Source organism: Buteo buteo, chromosome 5, assembly GCF_964188355.1.
Source record: "Buteo buteo chromosome 5, bButBut1.hap1.1, whole genome shotgun sequence".
NCBI classification, from domain to species: domain Eukaryota; kingdom Metazoa; phylum Chordata; class Aves; order Accipitriformes; family Accipitridae; genus Buteo; species Buteo buteo.
The window spans coordinates 7,226,130-7,239,363 of NC_134175.1; the positions used below are offsets into that span (position 1 = coordinate 7,226,130).

At 49.1% G+C, this 13,234-nt stretch overlaps 1 protein-coding gene across 1 annotated transcript in view; it reads left to right on the plus strand.

Annotated features, from left to right (window-relative positions):
• Positions 1 to 11,510: 11,510 nt before the first annotated feature.
• Positions 11,511 to 13,234, plus strand: part of KAZN (kazrin, periplakin interacting protein) — a 93,452-nt gene continuing 91,728 nt past the window's right edge. The window contains exons 1-2 of the mRNA XM_075027493.1: positions 11,511 to 11,572; positions 11,907 to 12,084. Of these exons, the coding sequence (XP_074883594.1) occupies positions 11,922 to 12,084 (163 nt within the window). The 5' untranslated portion in view covers positions 11,511 to 11,572; positions 11,907 to 11,921. The remainder of the gene's footprint in view (positions 11,573 to 11,906; positions 12,085 to 13,234) is intronic.

Here is a 13,234-nt window from a genome sequence, read left to right on the forward strand (position 1 = left end):
GACCTTGAAATTTGTCACCTGCCATCTCACCTCTTACGTGGCCGAGCCTGGTCGAACTTGTCACACGTCAGCATTTGCGTTTGCTGGGGATGGAGGTAATTTCTGTAAGTCTGGGAGAGTGTTTGTACAGCACCTAGCACCGGAGCATCTCGGCCTTTTTACCTAACAAGTGCTTCCACAATATAAATATTTAAGTATAATAAACAATTATGATCAAGTTTCTTGGGTGACTGCACACAGCAAGTGAATTTAAAATTCATTTCCCATGGGTATTGAGGCTTCAAATTCACTTTCTGTGAATGTTCATGCTAATAAAACTCCATTGCACAGGAAGAGAACACAAGAGAGATGCAAATACGACAAGGGCAAATTTGCTTAGGTTTTCAAATGAATATTCACCAAGTTTTTATTATTTTTAAGTATTCATCCCTATTTGCTATAAAAGGACTATTTTATCTTTACTCTCCAAGCTCAGTGAAGCATGTATGTCTGAGGTATAATATACATTTCCTTGTACTGATGGAAAGTTTTGTTACTAGCAGGTAATGAGTACATTTAAAATGGACTTTATCTTCAGGAAAAGTAAACCCACATGAGTTATCACCATCTTGATTAACATCTGTATTTCAACACATCTTGCAGTTTAAGGCTGGGATTCTTCCAATAAGCCTAAGGGACGTAAGAGCCACCGCTCCTGCTGAAATAAAGAGTGGGTCAGAGGCAAATTCTGTTACTCTCCTTTCTAACCCCCCTTACAGCTCGGTCTGGATCAGTGTCCTCACAAAACTAAACCCATCTGAGCAGGGTTTCTGTGCTATTTTGGTGGCTTGTTGCCAACCTCCCTGGGTTTTTTTCCGCTCTAAAGCCGCAGATTTCAGATCCAGATTCTTACACCATGATTTTTCCTCTGATTTTCTTTGCTCATCTTTCATCTAGCACTGCCCTCAATTACGAGGATGCCGGAGCTGCTTTCTCTTCACGCAAGCTAAGCTCACATTTGGAAGGACTTGGGGGGTCACTGTGTCTCCTTTTTGCCTGAGGCAGAGGTAGCACTGTTTTGACATCTTCATTTGATTTCCATCCTGGAATTGAAAGAAATGCAAATTAGCAATAATGAATATTTTCATTAAAAGTGTCTAGACATTATATCTGAGAACAGGATAATGATGATGCTACTTTCTATAAAATAGTATGAAGTAGACCCAGGCCACTTTATTTTTTTCATCAGAAAAGATAACGTTTATTTTAAAAAAAAATGTAATTTAATGTAAGTGAAATTAGGGTAATTGCTAATTATGTAACTGCAAATGAGGCAGATCTTTATCTTGAGGCGAGCTGGTCTGGTGCAGATGATGAACCATTAGTTCTAATCGGGTGTCATCAGAAGGCAAGAAAATCAGCCAAACAGTCCTAAGTCATTTCTCGCTCTTGTCCGGACCTTTTGGAAAGCGGGGGGCGTGAGGGATGAAGCATCACCCCCTCTCACTGCAGGTCTGGCCTAATATTTAGCCTAGGAATGTAAATGTGGAAGTTACAAAAGGTACCATGTTTTTTTTGTTCCTTGTCCCTTTGTCCTGCGCCACGACAGAGCGAGCTCCCCACCTACCAGCCCTGCATTCCCCGCACCTCGGCTCACATCTTCGCCATCAGGTTTGACGTCCCAAATATTTTCAAGCTTAGTATCCATCCTTGGGCCTCTGGCACTATGACAAACTACACTCGATGCCTGAAAAAAGTTTTGAGACTTTTTATTTTTTCTGTATGCACTGGAAGTTAATAATACAAAAACTGCCCTAGAGCCAAGTACTGCGTTATGAAGTCACTAACTTTATCGGATAAACATATTACCCTCACATGAGCTGCGGTACATGGGTATCAGAAAAATTAAATGCACTTGAATAGCTTTGTAGGTATATATCTCTGTATCTATAAAACCTACTGACAGTGAGCAAACACAAGAGCTTGGCAGTTGTCCTGCTCTGTTTAATTGCCATCAATGAGTTTTATACGTATCACCTTCTTAAAATCCCTCTGCCAACAGTCCTGCCAGCTTAGTGATTTGAGTCTAGTCCTGAAGACCTTTGGGGTGACGAACGTGCTGGTACCCACAGAACCTCCTGCATGCACTGGAGCTTAACTGCACGTCTAGATTTTTCTAAGGAATCCATCCAGCTGTGCTTTTCAAAAATTATTATTAATTTAGCATTTTGCATCCTCATTTTTTCCGCTTCTCCTATATATCTGCTCGGGCTTTCTCTGACACCACCCGCAGTGTTCCCTCTCTGATGAGAACAGCAGCTTTCCCTTGGATGGATCCCTCTTGTTCCACGAAGCCTTCATCCGAAGGCACCTCCCTCTTCTCTGGTGCACCAGGCTTGGGGAAAACTTCCCCACTTTCATGAAAAGCTATTAATATCTATAATATTAATATTAATAAGCCTCACCTGAGTTAGCCAAAGGGCTAGATAATGCTTCAATCCTTCTCTGCGATAGAGGACTGAGCTCCTCTTGGCGTGCCAGCTGACGACCAGTGCCATCCATCTGGGACCCCAGATTGCTCCCAGTGGCAGCCGGGAATCAGACAGAGGGACCTGGGTCCAGCTGGTCACCCTTATCTCCAGTTATCCCCCAAAGTGTAGGCACCTGTACGAAAACCTTGACAGCCTGGGGCATCCCCTCCGGACGCGGGCCGTCCTGCCTCCCCCCTGGACATGGGCCAGGGAAAAAGAAGAAAATGCAGGAATAACAGGAATCATTGCAGATGATTTTACCTGTTGTATATCAGAAGCAAAGAAAGAGTTGACAGCACCTCCATTTGATCTCTGCCATGAACTGACTTAGAGCCAGAATTTTTCAAAGGCTGCTAATCACCTTGGTATTGATTTTATACCAAGATACTTTATCACACTTGTGTGTTTGCTGTGGGTTTGGGAGGGGGAAGTGGGTTTTTTAAATTTTTTTTAAAGTAATCTACGTCAGAAGCTAAATGGACTTTATTAGAAGCAGCATACCGGCCACCCTTCCATGCCTGGGTGTTACATTAGGGTAAATCAACCCCCAACAGATTTCATTAAAAACTCCAGTTTACACAAAACACATGTGCTTGTGCAATACCTAAAAAGCGGGGGGATTTGCTACCATTTTTTGGTTTTGTACACTGCACTAAAGTAGAATATATGCTGAGCCATTTTGAGTCAAGATAGCCCGAGGAGCCATGCCCCCGTGCTTACAGCTTTGCATTCCCTGGTTTTTAATCCTAATTTCTCTGCCTCTGCCTCATTAGTGTCGGAGCACCACAAAACTTGCCCATCACATGAGAACTAGCGCTCCTCCCAAGTGCGGCACTGTACGAGAGCACCAATAACACACTACGATTCTTTAGGCAAGAGATGAAGGAATTGTTCCTTATTTAACTGGAAAGGCTTGCTGTGTTCTATGGGTTGCAGCAGGTGCCCTTTTCCACCGGGTTGCAGCAGCCTTTCACACTCAGTTTCAGCCCATCTGTGCCTCAGTTTCCCCATCCTGTGAAACAAGGTCTGCAGTATTTTCCTACCTAACAAAAGAAATAAAAGTACTTGTGAATTATCTCATGTAAAGGGGTTTCTCTCAGTCCTGAAGAGGTGTTATTTTTCACAGAGTAGACGACTCCAGCCAATCTGCATTACGAACAGTCAAGGAGATGGACACCATTATGCTCCAAGTCCCAAATGCATAGAATCAATGAATACATACTGAAGCCTTAAAACATGACTATAAATTATATAATGTGTATATTTATGAATATTGCTCCAGTTTTTCAGCTGCCTTCTCAATGCTGAAACTTTATCTATGTATATTTTTAGAGCTTTCATAATTTAGTGGGGAATGTAATTGCATGTTTGTAATCTTATGCAATACAGGATTAGTCCACCCTGCTGGTAGCATCTTGAAAAAAAAGAAAAAAAAAAGAAAAAAAGACAAAAAAAAAGAAGCTAGTTTTACTGTTCCACACTCCCCAACCACACTCTTTTGTTGCAAAAGTGGCTGGTTTGCCAGCAGGGCGATCCCCAAACCAGGCGTGCCCCCGGCATCGGTGCTGCCGACAAAACAAGGGAGGATGACGACACTTACACCAAAGCGTGCTTTCTCTCACCTGAAATGAAAAGGAAGGATGCTTTGCCTTGGGTAGCCTTGTAAGAATAAATTAAGTTTCCCTCTTGTCTAGATTGCGCTGTGCGGTCCCCGAAACACCTGCGGGAATTTTGGGGATGCCAGCATGCACCCTGGGTGGCAGGTGGCAATGGGGAAGGAGCGCTGCGCATGCTAAATCCCCTCTCCTTTACTCTGTGGAGCTCTCCAGTTCTGCATTAATCTTAGGATTATTTTAGAGGCCTGAACCACACTCAAGATCTTATCTTTTCCTTACTTCACAAATATTATAGTAAAAAATTACATTTCTCTCTAGCATCTTCCTCTTCCAGGATGCTCTAGCTGACTCTACCCATGTGCGCTGCCCTGCAGACCCCGTTTCTAGTTTTGTTTGCTGGGGAGAGAGGGAGGCAAGGGCTGTTCTTCCACTGGTTTTGCCGATGGTATTTATTGCCACAGTTGAAATGGATGGGTACAAATGTTTATTCGTGCCTCTTGCCCAATTTAGGACAGTGGTCTTGCCTGTAATCTGCCAGGCTAAGGCATCTAGAGGGTCATGAAAATTCAAAGGCGTCTGAATTTCACTCTGCCTCTTGCTAATGTCAGATCTTCATAGGAATTGACTTCACAGGACAAAGAAACTGTCAGCTGAATGCTGATGCTGTATTAATGATAGGGTGCATTGACCCACCCCGGTGTGTCATCATTGTTGCGAAGGAAACACAGAGGCAACCCATAATCACCTTTCCTGCATCTGTCCCACTAACACCTAATTTAAGTACATATTTGTCTGCTGATTGATCACAGGATTTTTTTCACGGCACCTATTATCCTGCTATCTAAGCATTTCAGAATCTCCCTATTGATTTAAGTTTTTATATGATCCTTATAATAGTGTCTGAACAGCTGGTAAATTGGGTCTGCAAAGCAAATGTCTCTGCAAACTTCCCATTCTTCCAAGAGGATGGATGATTTCTTGTAGTAAGTCAGTGGTACCTGCTTTTCCAAATCACCCCTGTAGTTCTGCAAAACCCAACCACGTTTTCCCCCTTGATTTGTGACAGGGAAGGGAAGGGGAAATGGCATTTCATACAGACTTTGCCTGAAGTTCTTTCTCTTTCCTCCCTATTTCTCTCTCCCTTTATGGGAAGCTATTTGTGAAATCCAAGCAGTTTCACAGAACTGGCACGTAGACTTCACCACTGCTGCCAAGCGCGTCGGTACCGCGTGTCCACGCTTGGGTCCACGCTCGCTCTCCTTGCTCCTGCGAGTGTATTCCCGCCGGGTGCTGCTGAGCTATTTGGTAATTCCCAGCCGCACTCATGGGTCTCCGTGACTTGCTGGCGTTCCACCCGCTCACCCACCCATCGCTGCCAGAGGTCCCGTGCTTTGCAGAGTCACCCCCAAGCACCCACGCAGCCCCTGCCAGGCAGCTCAGCCCTGAAACCACCCGGGGGGGACCAGCACCAGAGCTCAGGGCATCCTTCTGCATCTTTCTGCATCCTTCCTTCTGCATCTTTCTGCATCCTTCTGCATCTTTCTGCATCCTTCCTTCTGCATCTTTCTGCATCCTTCTGCATCTTTCTGCATCCTTCTGCATCTTTCTGCATCCTTCTGCTGGGAAGTGGCTGGTGGAGGGCAACGGCTGTGGACCGGTTCAGATCAAGTGGGACCTTGCACTTGGTCGATGCTAAACCCGGCTCCTTAGGGATATTTCAGGCCTAACCACAGTGAAAATAGTTTTTGCAGCGAAGTACAACCAGGCGGCTCAGCTGACGTGGATGCAGCTTTGGGGCTCACCCCTTCTCTTAGCCAGACCTACAGCACCTATGTAGGAACAACCTGGCGAACCTGCTCCTGGGTGGGGAGAGCTGGGCTGGAGCCCACCACAAATCAGAGGTCTCCATGCAAGAAAGCTAAATTATCACAGCACCATCATCGTTACTGCTTCTATATGCCGTGAAAGGGAGCACTTCACGCACAGTTTGCAGCAGGAGGTATGTTAAAACAGGAGGGTGGATCAGAGTTAGATTTTTGTCCAGGTCAATATGACCCACGAGATGAAGATGAGGTCATCTTGGAAATAGCTGCAGCATGTCAACCATGATTGACTGTGTGAGTTTTAACGGCTTCATTCACTTCTCAGTTGCATGGACTGACCCGAACCAGGTGGGAGACGTCTGACAGTTTATACGTCTCAGATGACAGACATCGTTCATCAATGGGAAGAAACCCCCCCAAATTTGCACTGAGTCCAGTTTTATGTTAAGCAGAGACCCTGAAACTCCTGGGTAATTGCACTTACAGTTCTATAAACCTAAACAGCAATCAACTGCCCTCAATAGTCAAGAAAGCAGAAACCATTAAAAGTTTTGGGTACATTGCAGCAAGAGCTCATCACTGACACCGATACCTGCTTGTGAAAAGCTGGCTGCTGACGTCGTCCCCATAAACATTTAAATATAGGCGGAATGTACACAGATTCATCGGATTGCCGTAATTCATTAAACAAATGTTGGGTTTAATAGAGCTGCGTATAAAGGCTGGTGCCATAGATGCGCTCAGCTGTGAAATATGCTGTGGAAGTCATTTGTTTGCAAGGGGTCGAGAAATCTGCTTCCTATTAACGTAAAATGGGTTTACTGTAGAAAAATCTCTGGGATCACATTTTTCTCTCAATCATCCCTTCTCAGTGGGATTCCTTGAGGTTCGCACTGGGTAACCGAGATGTGTCTAAGCTGGGGGGGGTTGGATCTGGGGTTTGTTTTGATCCATTAAGCTTGTATCTCGCCGTGGTGATGTAATTCCCCCAGTCCGAGACACTTTATAAACATTAATGGGTTTGTTTTCACGGTCCCAAGGGATGCGCAGTGCAGGAAGGTCACCGGGACCCTTTCACTCGCACAGAAATGGAGGTGGGGAAATGTGTCACTGCAGCATCATGGGGAAAAACAGAATATTCACCCAGATTTTTTTAACCTGTCCACCTTAGGTCTGTTTAATCCTGTTTTAATAACCTAACTAAAGCACTAGCATTACAGTTACAGCGCAGCAGTAACACATCAGCAAGGTTTGCGTTAAGATGCTGCTATATACTCCAACCAAGGAAGGAAAGAGTTGGTGCTGAGTATTTTAAGAGCAAGAAGGGGGGTCAAATGCAGTTGTAAATACACAAATAGAAATGTGATCTTTGTAGAGGGGAAAAAAAAATTGTAGACATTAGCAACTATTGTAACTTGGATGGAAATGACTTAGCGGAGATGTGCTACAAGAGACTATTGAACTCGGGGCACGCTGTGCTTTTTCTGGTGATTGCTGCTAAAGTTTGCTCGTCTCTCGGACCGGATTTTCTTGGTGAGCTTTTCTTTGCTGGTGAACGGCCACACAGATGCCTCTGGTGACATTTGGAAAGGGCCAAATTGCCGCTGTTTGCACTGCGGTGTGCCAGGGCGTAACAAAGTAGAGGCGCAGATCAAAAATCCCGTCTTTGGCAATCTTTTTTCCAATCACAGAAAGTCAGTTTTAGAGGATGTGCTGAAAGAAGCTGGTGATACTCACTGCCCTTTCAGCAGGGAATGGTTACTGTAAGCAGAGATACATGGAGCAGATGAGAAAATAATGTAAATATACTGACAGAAGGTAATTTTTCTTGTGGAAGTGAGATACAAGCAGATAAAAAGTGATCAGCAGAATTTACATAAGTCTTCACCATCTCAGAGGTCATCATTCTGCAGGGTGACACACTGAAATTCATTTTTATTAAATTCTGGTTGATTATTTAATTGGAAAAGAAAGGATTTAATTGAATCAAGTCAAAGGGCTGTATTAGATTACGTTCAACCTTAACACAAAAGGCTTTTCCCATTTAGTTAAACTGGTTCCTTTGCATATTGTACATATTAAACTACAAAAAGTGGTAATCTGAATAGCAAATTGAAGTGTTTGGAAGGCCTGAATGGTACCCACGTACTACTCAGCCCTTTTTCATCCCCTAAACCTTCTCATATTCCCTTTACTGCGCTCCTTAGGTTGAAACAAGAACAAAGACGATGGGTAATAGTCTCAAATCTTCCTCCATCCACGTTTATGCCATCTATATATTCTTGAGAAATAGCCTGCCTGGATGTGATGCTACTACCAGAACACGTTGCCCAAAACTGAGGGTTTTTTTCAGGTTTTCAAGGCTACCCTTGCACCACCTGAAAAGATGCTGAGTGTAGCTAAGGCTGAATCGCGACTCAAGACTTGGTGGCGTAGACTCAGGTTTCCCGTGTGTCCTTAGGAATATTCCTGACCTCTCTGTGCCTCATCTGCGCTGTCAGGGACTCTCATCCCTTAGGGACAGGCACTTGCTGCAGAGTCGTCAAGCTCCTGGTAAAAGCTGGCATTAAAAGAAAAAAACGCAAAGTAATTTTGGGAAATAATATGTTTCTAATTTTGGCTATTTAATTAGCTTTTAATTTAATTTTTTGTTAATTCAAAACTAACACAAGAAAGGGAACGAGGCCTAATTCCTTTCCTAACGCTTCATTTCATCCCAATTTTGAGGATTTCTGCAAAGGCTTGGCCTTCCGAATGGGAATCAGCACAGTCCAAAACAATCCTCAGGTATCGCACTTTGAAAATATCGCACACCCTGGTGAGATTTTTAGTCCTCCCTTCCTGAAGGCAGTTTTGCTGCCTGAGCAACGATCGGGACCTTTCCGCAGCTTTGTGGGTTACCCGTATCTCAGAACCGGGGTGGTGGCGAAGGCACATTTGGGGTTGGGAATGCATAGGGGTGCACACACGCGACAGGGCATGGGATGGAGAATCAGCATCGCTGCAAACCCGGGGCAGCAACGCCGCGGGGTACATCCCACCGCTTTAATTGCAGGCGGCCAGCAAACCCCGGCCGCTCTCACGCTGGAAGTCCCTTTGCTGCCCCATGCTCGTGCTGGCACTGCTAGTTTTCTGCCAGGCTCGAGCTCTGCCAGCCGATATCTCGGGATTGCTGCGACATTGCACGCTCTTTCCAGGCGGATACTCGGAGAAATCAAATCCTGCTTTGAGAGATGGAAATCAATTTTAAATGGACCCTGCTGTTCCCTAGTAAGGACAGGAGGAGGTATGAGGAAGGGGAGAAAATCTTTCAAGATATCTTCAGGGGAATCTCAAAAGGACTTAGAGTAATAAGGAAGATTTTTTAAAGCGAGGTTATTAATTTACGGATGAGTCCACAGGCAACTTTAAGAAACGTATTTTTTAAATAGCACACACGCTAATGTAGAAATTCTCTTGCATCGGTAAATTAAAAAGATTCCAGCGCTGCCAGTATAGCAACTCAACTAGTCTATTATTAAGGTTAGATTGAGTAAGAAGCATAATTTGGACTTTGCTTCAGCAGCTGAATGTGTTCTTGGAAGGCTCAAATCAGTTTTAACCTGATTTTTTATGATAAAAATAATGTGCTGCTACTTTAAAGCTGAGTTCCTTTCTGCTGAAGTTTACATTTTATTCAAGCGCAATGACTAAGTTTTGCATATATGGTACTGCGATTGCACATGCAGGTTATCTGGTTACATACATAATTCTCTCATTTGCAAGCACAGTTTGCAGCAAATACTCATGCAAATTAGGCATGAAACCGGGTATTTATCTTGATTAGAATTCAGTTTCTACATATAGTTAAAGAACTTTATCTCATTCAGGGATGGCTGCATAGATGATGAAGAAAGAATTTCAAAAATTGCATTTATTCTCCTTGTGCGTTGTTTGTCCGCCCTTTGGGAATTCATTAAGGAAAGGAGACCTTGCCACCAGTATTCTGAGTGCCCCGGCCGAGCACTAGTTGGTTGGGTTGCAGACACTGCTGGAACCTCTCAGTCAAAAATACCTTTCCCTTGAAAAAGCCACTGCACCATTTATCTGAATACTAGATTTTCTTTGTTTTACAAAATCCTGTTACAGATTACAAGGCGTAGATGCCACTTGACAAGGACTCGGTCCTTTCCACTCTTGGAGAGCTGGCTGTACGCCCGATCCAGACCAGGTCTGAGGTTTTGGGGGACCCAGGCCGATTTTAGTGTTGTTTTTCAGCAGACTGACATGACAGATTGACCCGATTTCTGTTCCTAAAAGCTGCCTGGGGACACCGCACACCAAACCCCTCTGCTTCTGCAGAGCTGCATCCCAGCGCGCCCCGGGGACCCTCACTGCGTGGGACAGTGACGTGCTTCTGCTTCACCTCATGTCAAGCCTTTCCCAGAGTCATCTTCGCAGCTCTCAGAGAAGGGAAGCCCTTTTCTATCATTTTCGCTGCATTTTGCCTAAGGTCTCTGCGACGCCAGCGGTGACACAGGAGGAGCATCCTGAAGTTCAAGGAAATGCCCCCAGTTCTCAGGTTGTTCAGCCAAAAGCCTGCGTTTAGGCAAATATCGGAGAGTTTAGCAAATCGTACGGACGCGGGCAGGACCGCTTCCCCCTCTTTCCTTAGGGATTGTGATTTTCTCTGGCTTGTCCCTCAGCGAGAGCCCTTCCTTGCCGGCCCTGTCTCCCCACCCCGCTTCCCGCACCCACTCCACGTTTCCGCAGGCTCCCACCCCGCTGCCGCGGGGGGCTCCTAAACCCCTCCGTCAACTTTCTGGAGGCGCACGTGGCTCAGACGAAACCAGGCAACGCGGCTGCCCCGCAGCTTTCGGAAGCAGGGATGGGTTCGGGGCGATGCAGGCCGCGGTTTCCAGAGCAGCATCATTTCACGGGGGGGGTGAGGATGAGCGCGGCTGCCTGGGCGAGGATGGCAGCTCCGCAGGCTCGCTGCAGCCCAGGCCCTGGCAAACGTGCCTGCGGATCCCTTCGAGGCATCGATAAGGCACAGGGAAACATCAGCGCTCCCTCTAGCAGTCGCCGGCGATGATACCAAATAATTCTCGATTTTTCACCCCGGGTTCGTGCCACATGAACCGCCAGCGTAAGGACTCTCGCATCGGTGTCAGCGTACTGCTTGTTCTTCTCCCCCCCCCCCCCCCAAATTCTTCCAGGGGGGATTTTTTTTGGAGCCCGTTTTACCTCCACCTGCTGCACGCAGCTTTTGGCTACGGCCGCCCACGCGGGGTGAACCTGAGCCCAATTAGCAGAAAGGCACTTCATTAAGCGGGATGTTCAGCCCACTGCAGCACTCGCAGCACCCCTAAACTTCCCGGGTGGGGGGGTGGGTGTGGGGGGGGGGGTGTGTGTGTGTCTCGCTATAAACGCAGCGCTACCGCGGCCGCCGCAGGGCTGCCCCCCCCCCCCCCACGCTCCCCCACTCCCCCCCCCCGTCCCTTGCCCGCCCCACGCAGGCGGGACCCGCCCCCACAGCAGACGCTCAGCGCCGCGTTAACGCCGCGCAGCGCCGCGGATGCCCTCGGCCGAGCCGCGATCGCCTCCGTCGCGGCCCTGCCCGGGCTGCCGGGGGGGGCAACAGGTAGGGGGCAAACACCCCCCCCCACCCCCAAACCCCTCACACAGCCCCGCTCCCCTTTGCGCACCTCCCCCCCCCCCCGCCGCTGGCAGAGCCCCGCTCCCCTCACACAGCCCCATTCCCCTCACACAGCCCCGCTCCCCTCACACAGCCCACTCCCACTCGCGCGGCTCCCCCTCAGGCAGCCCCTTCCCCCGCCCCCCCCCTCCTCCTCCACCGGCACAGCCCCCTTCCCGCCCTCTTTCCCCCCCCCCCCCGCGGCGGCGCATGCCGCTCCCGCTCTCTCACCTCTCTCCTCCTCTTCCTCCCTCTCCCCCCCCCCCCCTTCCCTCCCCAGGCCAAAATCCTGCACATGATGGACGACAACAAGCAGCTGGCGCTGCGCATCGACGGGGCGCTGCAGGCGGCGGGCCAGGAGGTGACGGCGCTGCGCGCCGAGCTGGCCGCCACCGGCCGCCGACTGGCCGAGCTGGGCAGCGACCCGGCCATGGAGCACGGCCCCCACAGCGCGCAAGGTGGGTGCCGCCGCCCGCGAATTCCCCCCCCCCCCCCCGGGTGGGGGTGGAGGTGATTTGGGGGGGGGGAGTGTGGGGGGGGTGTCTCTCCGCGGGTGCCGCTTGGGAACCGCCTTCCTTCGTTATTATTTTTTATTGTTTGTTTAGTTGCATTCTGCGGGGGGTGGGGAAGGGGGGGGGCTGGAGCGAAGCCGCCCGGGGGGGGGTCGGTGCGTCCCGTCGGGACCCGGCTCCACCCGCCGGTGGCGGGTTTCCCCCTTCCATTTCCAGCTGCCTCCTAATTCCCTGCTACTTCTTCCACCTCTTTCGCCTCAGCACCGCCAGCCCAAGGAGGGACCCCCCCCCCCCTCCTCACCCTTCCTCCCCTCCACGCTCCCCCAGCACGTTGCCGAACTCGGCTCCCCCCCCCTGCACCCCGGCTCCCCCCCTGCACCCCGGCTCCCGTCACCGGTTTCGTAATTCGTGAGGAAAGCAGCCATGTTACAACCGAGAGCCGGGCGCTCCGGCCCCGCCGTTCCCCCCCCCCCGCCGCCTCTCCCGGGTTGCCGGGCTGGCCCGGGGTCCCGGAGCTCGTCCCGTCCCGGGGCGGAGGGCAGACCCCGGCGGTGCGGGGGAGGCGAGCCGCCCGCCTCGGCTGCGGGAGGGAGAGCTCTCGGTACCGTGCGTGGCTGCGGGGAGCCCACCCCCCCGAAACGACCGGTCCCCGAGGCAATGCCGCCTTAGTTCCGAAGTCTGGCTTTGCAGAGACACCCCCCCCCCGCCGTGCCATGCGTACATCCCCCCCTTCCTCCGCCCCTGAACCCCCCAAAAGTTGTCAGCAGGCCGCGGAGCTGGAGCAGGGGGAGGCCGAGGGTGGAAAAACGGGGCGCGGGGGGAGCGGGGAGGGATTTGCACTCTTGGCTTTGCGTGAAGGTTAGCAAACGGGGTCCGAATTGTTGCTGCGGCGCTCTTGACAGAGCCCGGCTCTCGCCTGGCTGAAATCTGCTGTTTTCTGCCAATCAAAGTAGGGCTGCCATCACTTAGAAACATTTAAATACAAATATATATATATTTTTACCAAATACTTAGGCTTGCATGACAGTTCACCCCGGAGCAGCCTTGGTGTCAGAGCAAAAATAGTGGAAGCGCTCCCCTTTCCCGATAACTGAAT